Genomic DNA, 22,279 nt, shown 5'->3' on the forward strand with positions numbered 1-22,279 from the left:
GTGAAAGTATATTTTAGAATTATGATTTTATATCCATAATTCATTTTTAATAATAAATATTTTATGGTTATCTAATGTATTTACAATTTTTTAATTATGAATATTTTATAAATAAATCTATTACTTAAAAATAATAAAAATAAATACGAATTTAAATCAATGGGGATAAATACTAAGAGAAATTACTTGATGTAAATGTGCCGATATCATGATTTAAAATCGATTTTAAATTAATTTTACAAAAAAAAAACTCTAATACTCAAAGTAAAAAATAAATTATAAGAAATATTAAATCTTTTTTTTAAAATAAAAATTAAACTTCATTAATCTTACTTTTTTTTTTTTTTTTTTTACTTATTGAAATCAGTCTTATAATTTGTATTCTTTTTCAATGATATTTCTTCAAAAAAATTTCAACACTTCATATATTTTTATGAATTTAAAAAATTTTAAAACTTATATCTTTTATATATAAACTTCCTTTTTTTATGAATAATTTTAAAATTTTAGTTTTTAATTTAATTTTAAGTGCATCATTTAATTTTGTTACGGGATAAAAGCGAAAATGTTTTTTGACTCCTTGAAAATAAGAGATGGGTTTTACACTTTGTTTTTTTGCTTCTTATTATTAGCTATTTTTATTTTTATTTATTTATTTGAAAAAATAGATGAGTGTGACCCAAAATTCTTTTGCCACTAATCTGGAGCTAGAATTTCCCAACCCGGCATAGGGAAATCCTATTCTGGAAATGAATCTGGGTGCATCCAAACATATCGACTCCAGTAGGCTCATCACATAGCAAAACTCACTATCGGGACCCACATATTCCCACGCATTCATGACCCTCGGATCAAACGAAATCAACAACATCACATATCCCATCTGACGCACACCAGCCGTCCGATACATTCCACACACAAGCCGAACATACACACAAGATTTGACCATCATTGCCCAAACACAAAAACCCTAAACCTCTCGTCCCCTACTTCGCCGATACATATATGAAGGTTTTAGGGGGACAAAAGCTTTGAGTCTCTCCGTGCCAGCTATCAATGGCGCTTTATCTTCTCTACGAATCGGCTTCTGGGTACGCTCTATTTCTCGCTCATGGGCTCGACGAAATCGGTCAGAACACCGAGGCGGTTCGGAGCTCCGTTTCGGATCTGAACCGATTCGGCAAGGTGGTAAAGCTGGCTGCTTTTCACCCGTTTGAATCCGCTCTCGATGCTCTGAATCAATGCAACTCAGTGTCTGAAGGTGAGAATTTGCTCGTGAAACCTCTATGCCATCTGTTTATTACTGGGTTTGAATGAGTTTTGAGCTATTTAGTTTTTGGTCTGTTGTCTTTCGTTTGGTTTCTGGGAATCTAGGGTAACGAAGAGAAAGTGTTCATTATTGTGCTTTATGGTGTTTCGGTTGTGTAAGAGTGAAAAGGCCTAGTGAGTCTATTTGGCTTGGTTGAGCTGGAGGCGTTTTCGTTTTATTGCGTCTTAAAGAAATCAAAATCTGCAACTTTTCTCGGCAAGCAACTGTGGATTGTGACTTGTTTGATTTCCTGTTCCGGTTGGAAATTGTGATTTTTTCGGAAGGTTTCTTTTATGCATCAGATAGGTTTGACTGGTCTGAAATTTGCACCGATTTTTTTTTTTTTTTCTGTAATTTCTTTAGAGCCAGATGCTGTTTCTTAGTCATTCCTTTTCTTGATGGTAGTGATTTTGTGTTTCATTATGTGGTTTTTTCGTAGGTTGTTTACGCGTTTGATGTTCTTAGTTTCCAACAATATAAGCATTGTTTGATTGTCTATATCTGTTTGATTCCTTGGAATGAATGAAGCGGAAGGGAAGGGGAAAAAAAATTTCAATGCATGTTTTATGCCATTTTTGTTAGCACAAAATGGAAAACTCAATACAACTAAAAGTAAGTTTTGCAGTGATTTTAGAAAATGTTTTTAACATTTTTAATACTTAGAAGGTAAAAATTTTCAAGTGTTAGAAATATTATAAATGCTTCCAATAATCACTTCCAAACACACTCTAATATAAGAGTCTAGTTGGAAGTGTTTTTAAAAAGTACTTCTAGTCTAAAAAGTGTTTCTGAAGAAAAATCAGGCATGGAAAAATTTAGAAAATACTTTAAAAAAGTTGAAAAATCACTTCTTGTGGTTTGTGGAGAAACACCTTGAAGGTTATTCTCTCAAAACATTTCTATAGAAAACACTTCCACTAAAAACACTTTAAAGAAAAAATCTACCAAACACACTCTTCAGTCTGATGTTATTTTAGGTGGGGTTTGTTTTTGTTCTTCTCTCTCCTTCTAGGTCCTTAATAATTGCTTGGTTTTCCTTTCATAACCATGTTGCTTGTTTATCGGTATTTGGGATTGCGGTGGTGCTCATTCTGTTGATGGTGTTGAATGTGAGGTTATTGGTTTGGTTCTGGCTTAGCATTACTGTATTATGGTTTGAATGGCTTTGTTATTCCTTTTTGGGGAGTATAATGGACATTTGTTTGAATGGATTTCCAGGGCTTATGACTGATGAGTTGAGGAGTTTCTTGGAGCTTAATCTTCCTAAAGTCAAGGAAGGTAAGAAGCCCAAGTTCAGTTTAGGAACTGCAGAACCTAAGATTGGATCGCATATCTTTGAAGATACTAAAATTCCTTGCCAAAGCAATGAGTTTGTTCTTGAGCTTCTCCGTGGTGTGCGGTTGCATTTTGATAGGTTTATTAAGGATCTCAAGGTTTGCTTTATTTATTTTTTCCCTCAAAATATGCTTCTGCCTTTTTGTGTATTACAACAATTAAAGGGTAGGCGGTATTTTCTTTGCAATTTCTCTTATAGTATTTATTTTTCCTTGTAGCCTGGAGACCTAGAAAAGGCCCAACTTGGTCTGGGACACAGTTACAGCAGAGCAAAGGTGAAGTTCAATGTGAACAGAGTCGATAATATGGTCATTCAGGCCATCTTCCTTCTCGATACTCTTGATAAAGATATCAATTCCTTCTCCATGAGAGTCAGGTTTGTTATTAATATTCGTCCACAAACCTTGTCTTTGGTGATTGTTATCTTCAATCCGACATATATTATTTATTCCTTCGGAGCTAATCCACTGGTCCTGTATTGAAACAATTTGAATACATTTAGAATTTCATAAAGCATATTATCAGGATGTAAAGTAGTTATTGCATTTGCTATAAACTGGAGTAAAATTCTGGTTTCCAAATGGGAGTTTCTAGTTGTTTTCCTATTTCTTCTTGTTGACTTGGTAGTTTTCATTTGATTTTCAATTTGCAGGGAATGGTACTCTTGGCATTTCCCTGAGTTGGTGAAGATAGTGAATGACAACTATCTCTATGCCAAAGTTGCAAAATTTGTTGAGAACAAGTTGGAGTTGTCTGAAGACAAAATTCCAGGCTTAACTGAGATCCTTGGAGATGAAGATAAAGCAAAGGAGATTGTGGAAGCTGCCAAAGCATCCATGGGTAGACCTCTTGAATTCATCTCCCGCATAAAGTCTCATGTCTTTTTTCTATTCATTGCCTATTAAAAACAATTATTTACTTGGGGTTTCAATTTTTTGCAGGACAGGATTTGTCCCCAATTGACTTGATTAATGTCCAGCAATTTGCGCAGAGGGTAATGGACCTCTCTGAGTACAGGAAGAAGCTGTATGAATATCTGGTTACTAAAATGAACGACATTGCACCCAATTTGGCTTCTCTAATTGGTGAAGTTGTTGGGGCACGGTTGATTTCTCATGCAGGTAGTCTCACTAATCTTGCAAAATGCCCTTCCTCCACTCTTCAGATCCTTGGTGCTGAAAAGGCTCTATTCAGGTACTAGGTTAATTACTCGAGGATCTCTTAATTTGGTATGGTTGCTGAGGAGTCTCATTTAGTAGTCTACTTGACGGTTTTGACCCATGTGCATTTTCCTTTTAAGGGTTGGAATTTTTGTTGTTCAATACAACATTAAAGTGACTGTCCTCTGGCCTGCTTAGGGCCAAATTTGTACTCTTTTTATTAAGTGTGTGGCATCTTGCATTTATAGGAGCTGTTGGGTATAGTTCAATCTTTTCAACATTGCCAATCATTTCATTCGAACGTTTCTCCCCAGAAGTGTCAATTTTACTCATTTATTGATGGTTCCAGGGCATTGAAAACAAGAGGGAACACGCCAAAATATGGTCTAATCTTCCATTCTTCTTTTATTGGTCGTGCATCTGCCCGGAACAAGGGACGTATGGCTCGTTATCTTGCAAACAAGTGTTCCATTGCTTCTCGTATTGACTGTTTTGCTGGTAAGTTTCTATAAATTCTTATATGGTCATTTCATTTCTCATGGATGGCAACTTTTTATCTGATAAATTTGTTGCACAATCTTCTGTGTGCAGAGAGTAACACCACGGTTTTTGGGGAGAAACTCCGTGAACAAGTTGAGGAGCGACTCGAATTTTATGACAAGGGAATTGCACCTCGGAAAAACATTGATGTTATGAAAGCTGCCATTGAAATTACTCAAAACAATGGTGAGCTATATATGGAAAAGATCATAGTGATATTTTTAATATTTCAATACTTGATGCTGAACTATCAGTATTTCCAAAACATCTATTTTGTTGTGGGGGGAACTGGAGTGAAGACAAATGATCTCTCTGAATCTTCACTCTAATTCCAGCCTTTTGATTCATTCGGGGTTCTTGATCTCCACATCTTTGGATGCTCATCTGTGTGGCTGATGATTGCTATAATCAAACATACTACCACTGCTTGGATCATTGTCTGGTGGACTGGCCTTTGGTCTCATGATAACTGCTAGATTTAATGCATTAGCTTTTACCATTATTTACCTGTTTGGGTTTTACTTCTGTTGGTAGTGGCAGTGTCTCATTTTCTGTTCATTCTGGCTGTAATAACATTTTCAGACACGGAGGACAAAGCAACCACTGAGCCTTCAGCAAAGAAAAGCAAGAAAAAGAAGTCTAAAGTCGAGGCTGCAGAGGATGGTGAGCCCATGGTTGAGGATAAACCAACTGCTGCTACAAATGGAGATGCTTCTGAGGAACCCAAAACTGAGAAGAAGAAAAAGAAGGAGAAGCGAAAGTTGGTAGAAGAAGAAGAAGAAGAGCAGGTTCAGGCTGTGGAGAATTCAATTGGTGTGAACGGGGTTAACACAGAGGATGGAACAGCAAAGAAGAAGAAAAAGAAGAAGAGCAAGGATGAGGATGGAGAGCGTCTTGCAGCTGTCAGTGAAGGTAAGAAGAAAAAGAAGAAATCAAGAAGCGAAGACGATGATTAAATTTTGATCGAGTAGTCTAAAATTCTGGTAGATATCTATCTGGGCTGCAGTTGTTGCATAAGTTTGAAATTATGATGAAATTACGATGAAATTTAGGCACCTAGAGCTTTCCTAAATTATGAACTTCAATATCAACTCTTAATGTGTTTTTCTCCATATCTTTAATCTCATGGGTTCTTTTTCTTTTAATTTTTAATTTTTTTTTCTTTTATATGGGGTGATGAAATCCTCAAAGAGGCAGCAGTTCTCCCTCTGTTTTCTTTCTTTGTTGTGAAGTCAAAAAGTATTTTTTGAAAGCAAAATGCCATCTGTGTTATTGGTGAAGAAGGTCTTCTTAGGCGCTGAAGAGAAAATTTGAATACAACTTTTTTGGTTGAAGAATGGTTGTTTATGTTTTTGCTTATTGTTAGAATCCTTTCAAAAAGTTCTGAATATCACTTTGCATTAATAAAAAGATTGATTTTGTAGAATAATTTTCAAACCTTGTTGGGGATTGATTTTAGTGGGTGTATGATAAATTTTAATGCTTAGTTTAATATTTAAATTAAAATATTAACCAAGGTAAATTTTTATATATTTCTTCTTAGATATTACAAGTATTTTATAATTAAAACATTAAGTAAATAAAATTATAAAAGTACATAATTAAAATTTTAAATTATTTTCTATATTATAATTAAAAATAAATAATTAAGTATCCTTTTAAGTATACGTTAACTCTCAATTTTAAAAAAATAGAAAAATAATACCAAATTTTATATTGGACATAAGAACTTCTAGAAACTTAGATTGAAAAAGTAATAATTTTAAAAGTTTTATTTATTTATTTAAATTGAGGTATTAAATTCTATATTATAAACATGTTATGATTAAAGTTAAATAATTAAGGATTGTTTGGTAATGGTCTTCAAAAATAATTTTTAAAATTTGTTTTCTAATTTTTATAAGACAAAAATTTGTATGAAAATCTAAAATGTTTTTAACTTATTTTTAATATTTTAAAAATATTTTTTTATATACAATGTTATATTTTTAATTATTTTACATGTTTGTATTATTATTTCATAAAATAATTTTTAAAAAATAAGTAAAAATAATAAAAAAATAATTAAAATATTTTCTTTAAATACTTCCTATTTTATATTCTTAAAAACATAAAATAAAAAATAATTTTTAATCGTGAAACATATTTTTTATATTTTTTATATTTCTCGAAAACAGTTTTCAAATGAGTCTAAGTATCCATTTGAATATGTCTTCTTTAAAAAAATTGAGGTATTAATTTTTTTTATTATATGAAAATTTTAAATTTATGAAAGTAATTTTAAAAAACATGAGATAAATTTATGATTTATATATAAAATATTCAAAGTTTATATGGAAATTTATAGTTTTAAAAATAAAACAAACAAATAATAATTAATTAGGATTTTAAAAGTTAAAATAAAATTAATTTGGAAATATTTTAAAAATAATATTTTTATAAATAATATTTTTATAAATTTAAGATATAAAAATAGTTAAAGAGATTAGAAATTAGAATACTATTAACGAGTTGTTTGTATTGATTTATATAAAATTACATTAATTTTCACTGTTTTTAACTTAATATGACATGAATCCGAGCACATGGGCCATTGCTACCCTAATTTCCATCTTCATCATGCCTTTACCTAAAAGGTCACATTTTCCATTTCCCACCAACCAAACAGATACAAAAGGGTAAAATGGTCATTTCAAAAAGTAATCTGGTGAAGCCCCTGCTTGGGTTTGAAGCAGTGGAACCACCCCAGAACAACACCTACCTTTCACGAAACCCAGAGAGCTCTCTCTACAAAATCACATTCTAGGGGGGGAAATACCCTAGGAAGATCGAGAATGGCGACCCTTTCGGCGAATTTGGAGGATATTCCTTCTGTGGATCTCATGACGGAGCTTCTTCGTCGCATGAAGTGCTCTACCAAGCCTGACAAACGCCTCATTCTAATCGGTGATTGTTTTTTCTTTTCCTTTTCCTTTTCCTTTTTATTTTTTTAGCTTTTAAATTTCATGTTATGTTTTTTGTTTTTTTTGGAGTAGCTCTGATTTTTGGTGTCTAGATCCGTGAATTTCTCGTGCTTATGGTGAAAATGTTGCATATTTACGGGTTTCATGAAGGATTTCAGGTTTTGTTGTCGGTATTGTTGATATGCGCTGTGTTTTGAGAGCTCTTGAATTGCTATACCTTCTTTATTAAGCGTTATCCTTTGTTTGGCTGCCGAGAAAACTGAGGAATGCTACCTTTTTTTGTTGGTTCCTGTTTGACAAACCGCAAAGAACATGGGTCAACGCAGGTGGATGGTTGAGTGAGTTAGGCTCAGTCGAGTGAAGTTTGTGGTTTCCTCATCACCTTAATATTTGAAAATTCTAAGAATAAAAAAGTTTGATTGGTGTTTTCTTTTTCCTGCATTTTCTCACCAACCAAAAGAGCCTCAGTCTTTCTGGGCGCTTAGTGGTTAGATCTGAGATTTGAACGTCAAGGGAATCTAGATAAAAGAAAGGAAAAAGGCAAAAAAACATCAGTTGTGAATAGATATCTGAGGGGCTTGTTTTTTCCGGATCTGACATCTGGGTTATCAAATTTTCCTTTTCTTCTTTTTCTCTTTCCCTTTTTTATTTTTTATTATTTTTATTTTTATTTTTTTAGATTTTTTGAAAAGGGACACATAACTTAGAGCAGTGGACAGTTGGAGAGGGAAGGCTGGATTCTGATCGGAAAATACACTAGTGAAGAAGTGATGGCTCTGTTATTCAACAATTTGATTGATACTATTAATGATACTATGAGGACGTCAACAAGCTTTCTGATTCTGTCCAAAGAACCGTAAATAATATTAATTTCAGCAAAAAAGTACATAAACTAATAACAAGATAGAATAGTTGTCCTAAAAATAAGTGGATGACACATGTCACCTTGTTTTTTTTAATGGGTAAACAATGTCAGTGTATCACCTTGTTAAGGCGAGGCTTGTTTTTAGGTTGATCCACTCCTTATTATGTGGACATGTTTGCTTCTTGCTTGGGCCCAAGTTATTTTTGTTTTCTTTATTTTCTTTCACCTTTTGGATTTGTGAAGATATTGGAACGATCCAATTTTGTATTGCCTCTTCTCATCTCTTTTCATGAGATGTAGGAGTTGAGTGTTGCATGAAGAGATTTCAACTTCTACGTTTTTTGGAATATAATAAATTTATTAGATACATTTAGAAGCTTTTGTTTAGATATTTGCATTGTTAGTTTATAACTGATGTGCTGGAAAAAGGTGTTGTATTACGTTTAACAATTTATATGTTCTATATGTTTAGTTAACTAATACTTTTTAACAATATGAAAAATAGTAATATGTTTTCATCTCCTTGGTGACGAAACTCCACACCCATAGCGTCAGACATTTACCTACATGTGTGACCATTGTTTAATTCACAAACACGAGATAAAACATTTGTTAGGCTTTCTGCTTTGGTCTTATGACTAGCTATTATTATTCGTAACTTCATTATTTTATAACTTAAAACATTTGCTCAACACTATATAGTTGCTGGTGTCATGGTTCATATGTTTGGTTTGACCACTGAAAACTTTTTGTGATTCTGCTACATAAAAAAGAAATATGAATATAAAGTTAAGTGATACATCCCAGACTGTACAAATTTAAGTTGTATATCCCTAACAGCACATTCACAAACAATAAGCATTTATAGTTGTCTTCATTTATAGAATCTGGGAAGTTATCATGGCATGTACCCTTGTGCAATTTTGTCCTATGTGCTCTAGTGTACATTTTTGTTATTATATTGTACATACCTTTCTTTGCCTATAAAAAATGTACCCTGGGTGCAATTTTATGTTCAATTTGACAAGTGATATGGTTCCCAAATATGGTATAATTATGCAATACAAGAATGGGTTTCATTTCATTTGTCAAGTAAACTTAAAGCATGGATTGTTAATGGGGTGGCTTGGTTTCCATGGTTAAGCATTCTTTGAAAGACTTGTTGTATTCTTGTAGTCACGAAAAACTGTATGATTGGCAGGTCCACCTGGATCAGGAAAAGGTACCCAATCTCCAATTATAAAGGATGAATACTGCTTGTGCCACTTGGCTACTGGTGATATGTTAAGAGCAGCTGTTGCTGCTAAAACCCCTCTTGGTATTAAGGCTAAAGAGGCTATGGAGAAGGTCAAATTTATTTTATAGTTTACTGTCTTATAATAATGGTATCCAAGTACTTCTTAATCTTTATTGTAGATTGCTAATAGGGTGTTTCTTAATGGTTTCCCAGGGTGAACTTGTTTCTGATGATCTGGTTGTTGGCATTATAGATGAAGCAATTAAGAAGCCTTCATGTCAGAAAGGCTTCATTCTTGATGGATTTCCGAGGACTGAGGTCCAAGCACAAAAGGTGTTACGTCGTCTGGCATCTAGATATGGATATGTCACTTGAGTGGTTATTGGTCTCTTCAGTTCGAGTTTCTGTGTATGTTATCTTACCATACTTTTGTTTTTCTTTTTGGACAGCTTGATGAGATGCTTGAAAAGCAGGGTGTTAAAGTTGATAAGGTGCTGAACTTTGCAATTGATGATGGGATCTTGGAAGAGAGAATTACGGGTCGTTGGATGCACCCATCTAGTGGTAGGACTTACCACACAAAATTTGCACCTCCGAAGGTTCATGGCATTGATGATGTAAGAAGATGTGAATATTCAAAATTTTACTTTAGTACTAAATCCATGCTCACATATTTGTGCTAAATATATTGGAAAGTTAAACTCCTTAAATCAAGCTGCTGTTGATTTTAGTTGGCTTTTTAGTGATCTTATATGCATCACTATTTTATGCGATTTTTGCTGAAAATCATTCTGTTTTGTTTTGTCCTGTTGAAGGTCACTGGTGAACCTTTGATTCAGCGTAAAGATGATACTGCTGCTGTTCTCAAGTCAAGGCTGGAGGCATTTCACAGGCAAACAGAACCAGTATGTTTCTTTTTCTTCCTTGTACTTCTATTTAAAAAATTAGATCTTCAACATGTTGATACACAGAAAAATGGATGAATTTTTCCAAGTATAAAATGTTCATGTGGGAGGTGTTTTAGCTAGATGCTTACTGTTTTAATAATACATTTCTAGAGCAAAGTTAAGTTGCACAATTGGAAGTTCCCTATACATACCAATCGTTCGAGAAGAAAGTGCCTTACAAGTGTTAGCCTGATTGCTAATGATATTGGGGGTGGGGGACGTATAGAGCATTGAATCCATTCACATGCCCCCTTTACGTCTGAAGGGAAGCAGCAACCATGTAAATTTGAATGATTGGTGTGTGAAATTTTCTTGCAATTGTCATCCAACTATGAGCCTCATTGCCAACAAAGTTGCCTCTTGATCTGCACCATGTTCTAAGCTTCCCTACAGTCCAATATATGATAATCTTCAATTTTGCTTATGGTGGGGCTATTACGATAGTTTACCCATTGATCACTCTGTGCAACGTGGGGGAGTTCCTATCACCCAGATCTATTAGGGTTGAAAGGGGCTAAAGCCTAAAAGAGATAAGATCTGGTCTGTGATCTTTTATTAGATGGTCTATGTATTGATTAAGGGGAAAATAGAAGAGCCTCAGCCTCCCATGTCTTGGTTCAGTGCTTTGACATTTCTCATAGAATCTTAATATTCTTTTTCTTCCCATGGTCTTTACCAATATCTACAACTATAAATATTAAATTGGCACCTCCATCAATCTGTATACCATTTTAGAACAATGTACAATGATCAAATATGACGGCACACTCATTCCTTGGCTTTTGCCTTACTCCTAAAGTCAAATTTTCATTTTCATTTTCATTTGCACCCTTGATGAGTTTGTTTACATTCCAACTGCAGGTAATTGACTATTACACCAAGAAGGGCATCGTCGCTAACCTTCATGCAGAGAAATCCCCGAAGGAGGTCACGACTGAGGTTCAGAAGGCCCTTTCTTCGTGAAAACGGGTTTTAGCTTTTGTTTATTTTTTTATAAATGGATTAATACCCCCTTTTGAACTCTGGGATTTTTGCTCATGTTTACACTGAGCTGTCACTGGATCCTCAGGTCTATCAGTCGTCTTCCATTGCTTCTCCCCTTAACTGCAAATTTCGGCTGCTGTTGGTTATTGTAACTGAGTTAATTCCAAATAAAATTTTACAGATGATGCACTTCCTTTTTTGGGTCACAAATTAGAATTTCAAAAAAGGATTCCAGGTGGTGTTGTTGCAGATAAACACTCTGCTCATTGTGTTTTGCTGCAGGAAGATGAAAGCCAAGGTTTTCAGCTTTGCTCTCTCTGATTTGGGTGGTGTCCTGCAGCTGTTTTAATTAAGACTGAGGATTACCTCTTTTATATTTTTATTGTTTCATTAATTTATTAAAGCAAATATGAATAAAAAACAAAGAGTAAAATTGAAATATCTTTAAAATAAGATTGAAGTTCTGCTCATCTTTTATCATGGAAGAGAATAACGGTAAAATGTTCTAATAACTAATAAGACAAGACAATTCTCGTTGCTTAAAATATTTATTACTTTCCATTAAAAATCAGCATTTCCACTGATTCACTTCGTAATCCATTATTTGGTTGTATTTTAGGCAAAAATCTTTAGAAACAAAATTTTGTGAGAGAAGAATTTTATACATTTTAAAAAATATATATTTTTGGTAGAAAACAATTTTTCTTGACGCCTTTTTCACTTAATTTTTGTGGATTATTTTTAAAAATTAGAAATAAAACACTCTAATTAATTTTAAAATATATTTTTAAAAACAACTTTCAGATTCTTCATAGAACGCTGAAGGAGTCTCATTTTCAAATACAATTCGTTAGAACTTATAGAAACCATAACCAAAATTACAAAATTTGAACTATTATAGTAGGGAGCTTCCTATTTAAAGGAAGACCCTCCAAAAATTGGCGTATGCCGCTGTTTGCGGCGAGCACACGGTATTCTTTAGTAAAAGGCGAAAGAATAGTTCGCTCTGTGCCCACCGCGCGGCTGCGTGATTTATAACGATGTTCTGGTTGTCATTATATAGTCACCCCTTCCCAAAACGTTTTTGTATCCACTCGATGTGGGATGCGCAGAAAACACCACTAGAGCCCATGTGCCTCCCATATGCTTTAGGCAAATGAGATATATTGACTTCACAAGAACGGCCCCACCGCCACTACCACTGTAGATCCCAAGCTGGGATCTCATCAGAGTAATTTCAACCATTTTGTGTTAGCTCACGATGGATCAAATCAAAACATGTTTCTAAAGATGCCAAGAGGTTTGGATCAGGTTTATAAGCCTGATGACTGGGTCCTGAAGATGAATTGACCTGGTTGAGTAAATTTTTTAAGTAAGAAGTAATATTTTCTTGATTTTTATATTAGATTTTTTTTTAATTTAAAGTTATAAACTCTTTTAATAAATTTATTAAAATACATCAAACCTACAAAAATCTAATTGTTTCTCAGAAGCCAATCTAGACCGTCTTAACATGTTATTTACTTATAAAGACCGTGTAGATGAAATTTGTATTCTAACATGCTATCATATTAATATGATATTTTTTTATGGTTTATATGCAACATGGATGAATCACATTGAATCTTTGCTTAATTATAAAACCAAGTCGAACCATAATGAATAAAAGCTCGAAAAGGGAAACCACATGACGGTATTTTCCCTTCGACTTGGAGATAAGAGGCATTGATCTCTGAATCAGAGACTGGATAGAGCCTGAATGAGCCGCTTGCAATTCAAAGTACCAAGCCTGTAGCTTTTAGAGTATGACCAGACTACCGCGAGAGGTTGGTCATAGTTTAAAATGGTGTAGAGCGCACCCAACCAAGGCACAAAAGTCTCTTATAGCTCAGGTGTATGGCGCAACACAAAGCGCAGGCTTGAAGGAAGTAAAACTTAATCTAGAAGATACGGGTTTGGTTTTGTTCAAATATCATCAAGATAATTGTAAACAATATGCTCCCAGAGTATCGATAATAAGTTCAAATCCACCTACATTATTGGTCTAAATCCTAACCTGAATCTCACAGTTAAAGCTTGAAACCGAAGTTCATAAGATTAAATTCGGTTAACCGATTCACCAAGATCTGATCTTTCATTTCAACATCCCAGTTAACAGCATATAAACCACATAAATTAGGGTTTGAAAGTTGCAGCAAGTTGGGGGAAAGCTAAACATCATTCAGAACAGCACTTTAGGCACAGTGATAAGTCTTCATAGCCAGAACTCAAACAGGCATCTGTTGAAACTATTAAGCATCAAATTCTGTAAAGAAGATACGGTGGAGACCTAGATGTCCACGGTAATCTTAGCATCAAGGCAAGAGAACTCTTGGAAATAGGCCCTGAAATGCTCGTACGAATGCTTCACATCATCAACTGCGCTCATTTCTCTTATGCTGTGCATTGATAACTGTGGGGCACCAACATCAACAGTGCGAATCCCCACACCGCTTGCAAGGATGGGACCAATGGTTGAACCACAAGGCATGTCATTGCGGACCACAAAATCCTGAAATCACAGAAATGTATCTGAAACAATCAATGGTTTTATACCACCACTTCTGATACTACACTCAAAATTTTCCCGTCAAACTAACAGAAAGAGTGAAGAGTGAAGGGTTCTTTCTTGTTAATTCTCATTTCTTTTTCTTTCCTCCTTCCCCCAACACCCCTCATGAGAAAAAACTGCCTAAAAGAGAAAATATACAGCTTGGGTCTAAACAGTGGTGATATTTATAATTGTGAATCTGTGATGGCAGAATCAAGAATCAAAATGCTGAAGTAATACTCTACACCACATGCAAATGAAATATCATATTTTGTTTTGTTTCTTAGCACTTATAATAAGCATAGTTCATTTTAGCTACTGATCAAGTTATTTTGTTTCTTATCAATTTATTTTAGCCACCAATCCCGCCTTGTTCTTTTCTTTATTCATTTGTTGTTCCTCACTTTGAGAACGTCATTGATGAAGCCCTGGTTTCAAATGTTACACAAAACAAAATGAAATGATTCTGTCTATATGAGACCTCTGAACCCAGCTGTATAAATTCAGAATCTAGGATTGTTTGCAACCACAAGATTTTTAGCAGGCAGAAAGTTGACCTGGACTGGAAGGTTGTGCTTTGCAGCTATTTCCTTGAATATGAAAGAAGTGACTGCATTGGTTGCATAGCGTTGATTTGCATTGTGCTTGATGACAAGTCCTCCATGCAACTTGGGTTGATGATTTTCATCATGTTTGTCCTGAGAAGGAATTCCATATCATGAAATGAGTTAAATCAAAGGATGTCCACAGACAAAACACAGGATAGAGGATTTAGCATACCATGTAATTAGGGTGGAGGGCATGTGCCATGTCAGCAGATACAAGGAAACTCCTCTGAATTGCTATCTGAAGCAGCTGAATAGCATTCAAAACAATTCAAATAAATAAGGCTTCCAGAAATATGAAAACACAAACAAAGGGAGGATTTTTCTTATTTATGTGCATAAAGTGGGCAATCCAAGAGTCCACTTGACAGCCATTGTCCAAGAGAAAGGGCAAAAGACAACCATGATTCTTTCATCCTGGGTGCCAGAAAAAAAACAATTTAGATTTGTCAGTTATCCACTGGCTGTGGATTTCATTCCTTCCACCCAAAACTTGGTTTCCATCTCCTAACTCTAAAGCATGAAAAAAGGAAAACATTCCCATATTCATATGGCTGGCAACTTTTAGCTTGTTAGGACACTTCTGTTCTGAAACAGAAAGTGCAACAGAGAATTGAAAACTGACATTTTATCTTGAAGTTGAATAATCACAGCTAATGTTCTCATTATCAGTTTTTTCCAAGTCCTGTACACAGTTCTAAAGAAGAGCTGTCACATCTTGTTGGACACCATATCAGGCAAATTGCTTCTACGATAATCTTAGACATATGCTACACATGCCTTGGACAAGTTCAGATTTTGAATTATTTTTTACACTAGAAATGGCTGATATGGATAACAGATGTGGTAGATTCATCGAATATAGTCACTACCTTAGAATCAGAGGTGAAGGAGTTAGTTATTTGTGATAATGCATCAAACATGACAGGAGAGCCAGCTCCTTGTGCTGAATTAGATCCAATCTCCTCATGATCAAACAATGCCACCATTCTAACACCAGTTTCCTCCTCAAGAGTACTTTCAGAAGCTGTTGCATCTATCATTGCCTGAGAAAATCCAAAAAGTAACAAATGAGAACTAATTGCCATGAGTTCAAATGGCAAGAGGGGGTGAAGTTTTCTTTCCCTAAGACAAAAAACATGCGAGAGTGGTAGTGGTGAAATATATTTGATAATAGCTGGCATTTCACATTACCAGAACATGCAGCAAGCTGCGAGGATCTGTTAAGATTAACCCAAATACTTAAGAGAAATTAAATTTTACTTCTTGGGCATAAAAGATAACTCATCATAAAGTTGCTCAATAAAAAGGCTCTAGTTTTCTCAATATTTATGAATGAGGAAAAATTTATACATTCATAAAAATTTGAATGCTTGGCATGGCTAAATAAGATTCTACCCCAAAACCAGACATGCAAGTGAGAAAAACTCAATCTTTAATTTATCATACAGGCAACCAGAGTAATTGCAAATTAAAAAGATTAAAGACAAAACATTTTGACTAGGAAGGAGACAGAGATATGATACAATAATAGTCTTACCACACAAACATGAGCAAACCAACTAACTCCCCTCAACACCCCCACATTAAAAAAATACATTAGAAACAAGCATTCCATATAGACACTGTAAGGAACATCGCAGAGTTGGATAAACTGAAATGACAAAAAGATACCTAGCTAATTTCTAATGACGAAAGGAAGCTTATATGGGTCATACCTTTAGAGAGCAAAATGACATGCAGAGGTTATCAAGCCTTCCCGAGAAAATGAATTCTTTCATGGCACCAGCAACTGTACTTGGTTGAGTGTCACATGCTTGTAACTCAAAATCACATATGTCATCTGGTTCACAGCCAAGCCGAGTTGCAAGCAGCTAGCAGAAAGAGAGAAAATGGAAAAATCACCAAGAGGGCATATTGGAAAAAATGGAAACTTTTCGACCTAAGTTCACTTATAAGAGAAGCAATTGTTAGTTGTCATTAATTCCTACAAACTCATTCATATGATCTGATTCTTCTAAATTTTTGGTCCAAAAGTATTAACATACAAAAGAAAAACAACCAAGAAGGAAAAAGGATCCTTGGTTGCAAGCTTTCCTAACCTGTAGGAGAAGTGAGTGATGCCTTGAGTTATCAGTCTTTGTTCTTTCATTTGACTTTTTCTCATCAGCTCCACTCTTAACAGGACCATTTTCAGAAACCACTTTATTGAGCTCAGCCTGCCAAAAGATGTAGAAAAGCAAAATTGCATCAACATAGAGATATGCACAATCATTTTTCTTTATCTATATATATATGTATGTATGTATGTATGTATGTATGTATATATGCATGCATGCATGTATGTATATCTCAATATTAGCTTCAGTTATTCCTATTTCAATAATTGAAGTTTGTGCTCAACAGCTATCTATGGTATAAAAGAATTTTCCACCTTCTACAAATCAATAACTTAAAGAATCAAGAGCCTGTTTGGGAGTGATTTTGAGATGGGGTGGGAGTGATTTTGAGTGATTTTCTAAATCACTTGTAAAAATCTAGAAAATCACTTGAAGTGATTCTTGGACAATCACTTGGTAAGTGATTCTTCCAAAAATCTCTTCTTATTATCTAATATATTACCAAAAACACCATCAGAGAACCTTTTTAGTTTATATCCAAATGCTAAGTGATTTTCCTTAAAAGTGTTTCCAATAGAAGCATTACTAATAAAAGCTCTACAGACTGAAAGCACTTTAATTAGAATCACTCCCAAATGGGCTCTAAACCATCTATTTGCACCACATACATATGATGTTATCATGGTTTCACATCTTAAATAGCATTCTTAAAGATAAACTAACTTTGTCCAGTCATGCATGATTCATAAGAGTTTGATCCTTATTTTATTTACTTTATTAACATCTTTAGGAAATTGGAAGTCACTATAAAATTCACTTTCATGGGCCAGAATATAGTTGTAAAGCAGTGACCACTACACATATAAATGGACATAGCCTTAATGCACATTGCACATGATTCCAAAATTACCTTGATTTCCGTTGCCAAGATGGGAACGAGATGACTATGTGCGTTCACTTTGAATCCATCATTAACACCCCTGTACACAAGATGTAAAAGTATATATCACTAAGTATCAAGTCCAGCTAAAGGTGAGCAGAAACAATTACAAACATAATCAAATAAAGCAAGTGTATTTACAAATATCAATTCAGAACATCAATCTGAAGCATAAACATTGAATAGTCCAAAAAGTAATATAGCAAATCCACTCAATGAAGTGAACCTGTCTAAGTGAATTGCTAGGTTAGGGATTCGCATTATGGGTTCCTCAATCCTGACAAGCTTATGAGAGAAGGCATCTTTCCCTTCTCTTATTATCACCCGTCCAGCAACAGTTAAGTCACGATCAAACCATGTATGCCATAAACCCCCTCCATAAGTTTGGACACCAACCTCCAAATACCCACCTTTAGTTACCTGACCAACCCATCAAAATTCCAAAAAAAATTTCAAGTCTCCACAAAGAATGCAATTTAAGTAAAGCAGCAACAGTTCAATATACTATTTAAGATTATAGCATCATAAATGTTGAATTACCTTTGAAATGGGCTTTAATTTCAGACAAGGACTATCAGTATGTGCACCAACAATACAGAATCCGTTTCCAGGGACATACCTAGGAATAATACAACATCAATAGGAAAAAGGATCAAAATAATAACAAAAACAAATAATGCCAAACTTATAGTCTTATGAATGTCTATCTTTACATGACAACAGTAGATCATGCCAAAAGGATATCCTCAATTGGTTAATAAGAAAACAACAAAATTTGTCTCTGTGCTCTGTTTATCTTTTGAGTAACTCAAAAACATATATCAGCTAACCATTTAACTGTGTTAAGCCCCAAAAAATGAAATAGTTTTCTAAGCTCAGTTGCATTAATGTTTTTATTTGATATTTTAAACTTCAATTTTTTATTTTTCTCCTCTTATCCTATGGTTTCACAACATTTAAATTCAAAAGATAATATCTTTTCTTTTGCTACATTTTCCTGGTAACCAACCACAGCCTGAATTGATATCTATTAATAGACTAAACGGCTCAACAGTAATTAAAGAACACCCAAATCTATGAACCATTACATACTTTTTTCCAATTGCAAAAGCAACAATGGTAGAGTAATTCCTTGTGAAGAAATATCTCTTTCCTGCCTCCAGATTCCAATTATCTCTCTCTGAAACTTGCACGAATCCTGACTCCTTCAAAAGCTTCTTGGCCTCATCTAGTGAGAGAAAAAACTTAAGCATCAGCAAAAACAATGTTGAAATTGAAAACAAAACCTTACCCATCCCTTTAGTTGCCGAGACAAAGGAAACAGAAACTCGAATTGAATCACATACTTTCCCTGGTTTTGGTCCCAAACATAAAAAACATCAACTAAATAAATTGAGCCTCTCTTTTCCAAAGAACCACAATCAGAACTCTTCGGTTTGGTCCCTCGGAAATTTCAGGAAAAAATAAAGAGAAAAGAAAAAAGACATTTCTAATCTTGAAAATTTTCGTCGTTTGGAACGAGCTCAACCAAGCCTAATAAAACAACTTGGCTTGGTATTGTTAGGTCAAATTTTCCGTCTTATGATTCAAATTTTCATTTTGTATTGCTTTTCTACCTTAAATCTATAAAACGAAAACTGAAATTTCTGGTCTTCACAATTTTCTCGGGAACCAAACGGAGATGGAAAATGGCAGAGAGAAGTTACCAACTGCGTGGAACGCTGTAGGCGAAGAGTTCAAGAAGTTGATTAGATCAGAAACAACGTCGTTTCCTTCAATCTGCTGTTCTTCTTTAGCCATGGCTGCGGTCGATTGCTTCGAGCCTTCAATAAATATGGAAGTGTCGTACGAGTTTGGAGCGAATGCTTACAAGCGGAACAAATGTTAAAACGCAACGTTTTACTCCCCGGAGAAACAGAAAGAGAGAAAAGATGCGTTGCGTTCTGACACGGGAATAAAAGTATAAAACATAGACTGTATCTGTACTTTCGAAAAAATAAACGGAAAAAAATCAATTCAAAATGGGGAACCTAGTTGGAAGAAACGGAGAAACCAAAACGCTGCGTTTTAGTGGAAGGCCAAATGAATCATTCTATCACACTAGTCATTCAGTTCTGCAACTACCAAGCCAGGTCTTTTTCCTTCGTCAATTCCACCGTTGAATTCAACTATTAGGGTTTCATTCTTGCGAATTGCTCAATGTAGAGACGTCGAACATAGATGATTCTAAATATTGATTTCCCTTGGTTAGTTGATACAGTAGTCAGTATCTTAATTCGTTATATTATGTGAGTTCTCATATAAAAATTGCTAATTACCATTAACTTAATTCATGAATTTTTCGGGTTTTTGAATCTTCTCTGTCTTCATCATCAACAGAATAACGCGTTGATTACAAAGAGGGAGGGTCAAGATGAGCATTGTAGCAGGATCATATGAGAAATTCATATGGGAATTCAAACTCAAAAACCTGAAAAAGTCCCAAACCCTAACCTCTAATCCCGCTCTTGTCTTATCCCTCCCACCTCTCTTCCATCCAGTCTGTTGTTGTGACTGGCCCCGTCGCGGCCTCCGGCGGCACTGATGACTCCGTCAAGATCTATGACCCAACCTCGTGCCCGAGATCGGAACCATAACTGATCATTCTAACACTATCACCTCCCTCTCATTTCCCCGCAAGCTCCTATCGGCCCCCAATGACTGCTCCATCGACATCTACGACGTTGACCCCTTCATCCACCTCACAATCATCGCCTCATCATATGAAATCATTGTGTTGTAAGTTTGCTTGTCAACCTGGGTCAGCTCAACTATTTGGTTGTATGTCACAATCGCCCCATTGAACCATGACATTTTTTTTCTACACTTCTATATCAATAATTATTAGCAGAAATAGAGAATACATTGAGAAAACCTTAAAAATTGATATTATTTCAATATATCCTTTAGTACTACATGAAAAAAATCAGAAGAGATGTTTGTGCATATACTTCAATTCAAGGTAGCTGTCAACCCCTTAGCCACTTGGAATTTAATTTATATTTATTTAATATTCCGTTATGTCTCCTCAGGCATATTAATGTCTCCGACACATGGACAAGACTCGAGCACGCACACATGGGCTCCACAACATGTGTGGTGTGCACCCCATGGCCGCAACGGCATGGGGCCTGGTGTGGCCTACCTCCTCCCTACGTAGGCACGAGGACGCTTAAACCTTGTGCGGTGAACCAGCTGAGAAAGCCATGGGTACAATGTCATGGCCTGATGGGGCACCAGACAACAGCTGACTTGCACCATGATGCCTACGCACAGCACAGGGGCGCAATGCCCTGTGCACCAAGAGGGATCAGCCATGGGCACAATGTCATGGCTCGTTGCTATGGAGTTGGACTTGACAGTGGAAGCAAGTAACACGCTCAAGCGATGGGCACCTAGACATGGCGTGGGCTCACACATCAGTGTGGGGAAAACACACTGATGCACCAGACACTTGGTCAACTGGTTGGTGCATGCTGCCTAGATCAGAAGGCCTTGATCAAAGACACGTTGGTGAGCACCCGGTCACAAGAGGCCCCTTGTGGGGAAGAAGACAGCTTATTAGGGGGACTCTCCAGCAGCTTGGTGAAAAAGGCTAGAGGAGATGGCAGCTAACCAGTGCAGCTAGCTAGTGGCAACTAGTTGGGACAACAAGTGATCAAGTCAAGCAACCAATTGACTTCCAGTTGGCTGAGGTGATAATGGCCGGTGCAAGTGGGTGGTTCATGTGCAGGCCACTATCTGGGTGGTGGGTGGTTATGCAAGGCAATTATGGGCAGTTCTGGCCAGTTGCATAACCACCAGATTGGCTCCAACTTTTGAATTTGGAAATTAAAAAATGTAATTGCAGGCTGAGTCTTTTAAAAGGGCTCCTGCAACCTTGAGAGAGAGGAAGGGATTGGGGATCTAGTTCTTTTAATGCTTGGGTGTGAAGCATTGTACTCTGACTCAGGGGGAAAACAATTTTTTCTTGTAGAGTGAATTAATACAAGTTGGGAAAGGTTTCTTGTAAATGTTGGTGTCCCTGTTACTGTGTTTTTACTTTGTTTTTCTAAGAGCTAGGAAGGAAGGTTGGCTAAGGAAGGGTCCTTAGCATCGCACACTCGTGAAAAATTTAGAGTGATCTTCAGGGGTGTGACAATAGGTATCAAAACTTGCACTAGAGATGACTGGTGGTAGTGCAATGGATGCCCTACGGGAAAGGATGACTCGGATGGAAGAAACATTGGGAGAATGGCTATGTGATGATGGCACTGTGGCTTAGTAAGCAGAACACACCATTGGAGAAATCCAAGTGCAGAGAAGTCTGCCGGAGACCCATGACAATTTCTTTGAGGAGAAACTTGTTGGGTTGAAATCAGAGATGCAGTCCCTGATGGATGACTTCAAGGGCGCCCTGCAGTCCTCAAGAAGGGTGTGTTGCAGGGGTCCTCGTCAGGCCCTGAAGCCCCTTAAAAAATCTGGGTCCCAGAGCCTAAGGGCTTTAATGGTAACAGGAACGTGAAGGAGTTAGAGAACTTCTTATGGGACATGGAGTAGTTCTTTAAGGCTACTCACATTCCTGAGGCCGAAAAAGTGTCCATCACCAGTATGTATCTGACTAGTGATGCCAAACTATGATGGCGAACAAGGATGGAAGACGATG

General features: G+C 35.7%; 3 protein-coding genes and 1 non-coding gene across 4 annotated transcripts; 2 read left to right on the forward strand and 2 right to left on the reverse strand.

The window, feature by feature from the left end:
- Window positions 1-836: 836 nt before the first annotated feature.
- On the forward strand, window positions 837-5,489 carry LOC100267928 (nucleolar protein 56). Its single transcript, XM_002283482.5, has 8 exons — window positions 837-1,261; window positions 2,528-2,742; window positions 2,863-3,020; window positions 3,297-3,484; window positions 3,586-3,838; window positions 4,154-4,302; window positions 4,396-4,530; window positions 4,927-5,489. Exons 1-8 carry the CDS (start codon window positions 1,057-1,059, stop codon window positions 5,298-5,300), a joined length of 1,677 nt encoding a protein of 558 aa, XP_002283518.1. The 5' UTR covers window positions 837-1,056; the 3' UTR covers window positions 5,301-5,489.
- Window positions 5,490-6,941: 1,452 nt separating this feature from the next.
- On the forward strand, window positions 6,942-11,533 carry LOC100245612 (adenylate kinase 4). The gene is made up of 6 exons (XM_002283472.4): window positions 6,942-7,290; window positions 9,374-9,519; window positions 9,623-9,742; window positions 9,859-10,026; window positions 10,225-10,314; window positions 11,218-11,533. The coding sequence occupies exons 1-6, from the start codon at window positions 7,179-7,181 to the stop codon at window positions 11,317-11,319; spliced, it is 738 nt and encodes a 245-aa protein (XP_002283508.1). The 5' UTR covers window positions 6,942-7,178; the 3' UTR covers window positions 11,320-11,533.
- A 714-nt stretch (window positions 11,534-12,247) lies between these two features.
- LOC132253026 (U5 spliceosomal RNA) lies at window positions 12,248-12,365 on the reverse strand. Its single transcript, XR_009464807.1, has one exon. It is a non-coding gene; the product is annotated as a U5 spliceosomal RNA (small nuclear RNA).
- A 1,044-nt stretch (window positions 12,366-13,409) lies between these two features.
- On the reverse strand, window positions 13,410-19,540 carry LOC100249091 (probable aspartyl aminopeptidase). The gene is made up of 11 exons (XM_002283439.4): window positions 19,302-19,540; window positions 18,688-18,823; window positions 18,136-18,214; window positions 17,822-18,015; window positions 17,566-17,635; window positions 16,638-16,754; window positions 16,254-16,409; window positions 15,408-15,581; window positions 14,711-14,785; window positions 14,488-14,628; window positions 13,410-13,891 (listed from the first exon to the last, which is right to left on the reverse strand). Exons 1-11 carry the CDS (start codon window positions 19,393-19,395, stop codon window positions 13,670-13,672), a joined length of 1,458 nt encoding a protein of 485 aa, XP_002283475.1. The 5' UTR covers window positions 19,396-19,540; the 3' UTR covers window positions 13,410-13,669.
- Window positions 19,541-22,279: the final 2,739 nt, after the last annotated feature.

Source organism: Vitis vinifera, chromosome 17, assembly GCF_030704535.1.
Source record: "Vitis vinifera cultivar Pinot Noir 40024 chromosome 17, ASM3070453v1".
NCBI classification, from domain to species: domain Eukaryota; kingdom Viridiplantae; phylum Streptophyta; class Magnoliopsida; order Vitales; family Vitaceae; genus Vitis; species Vitis vinifera.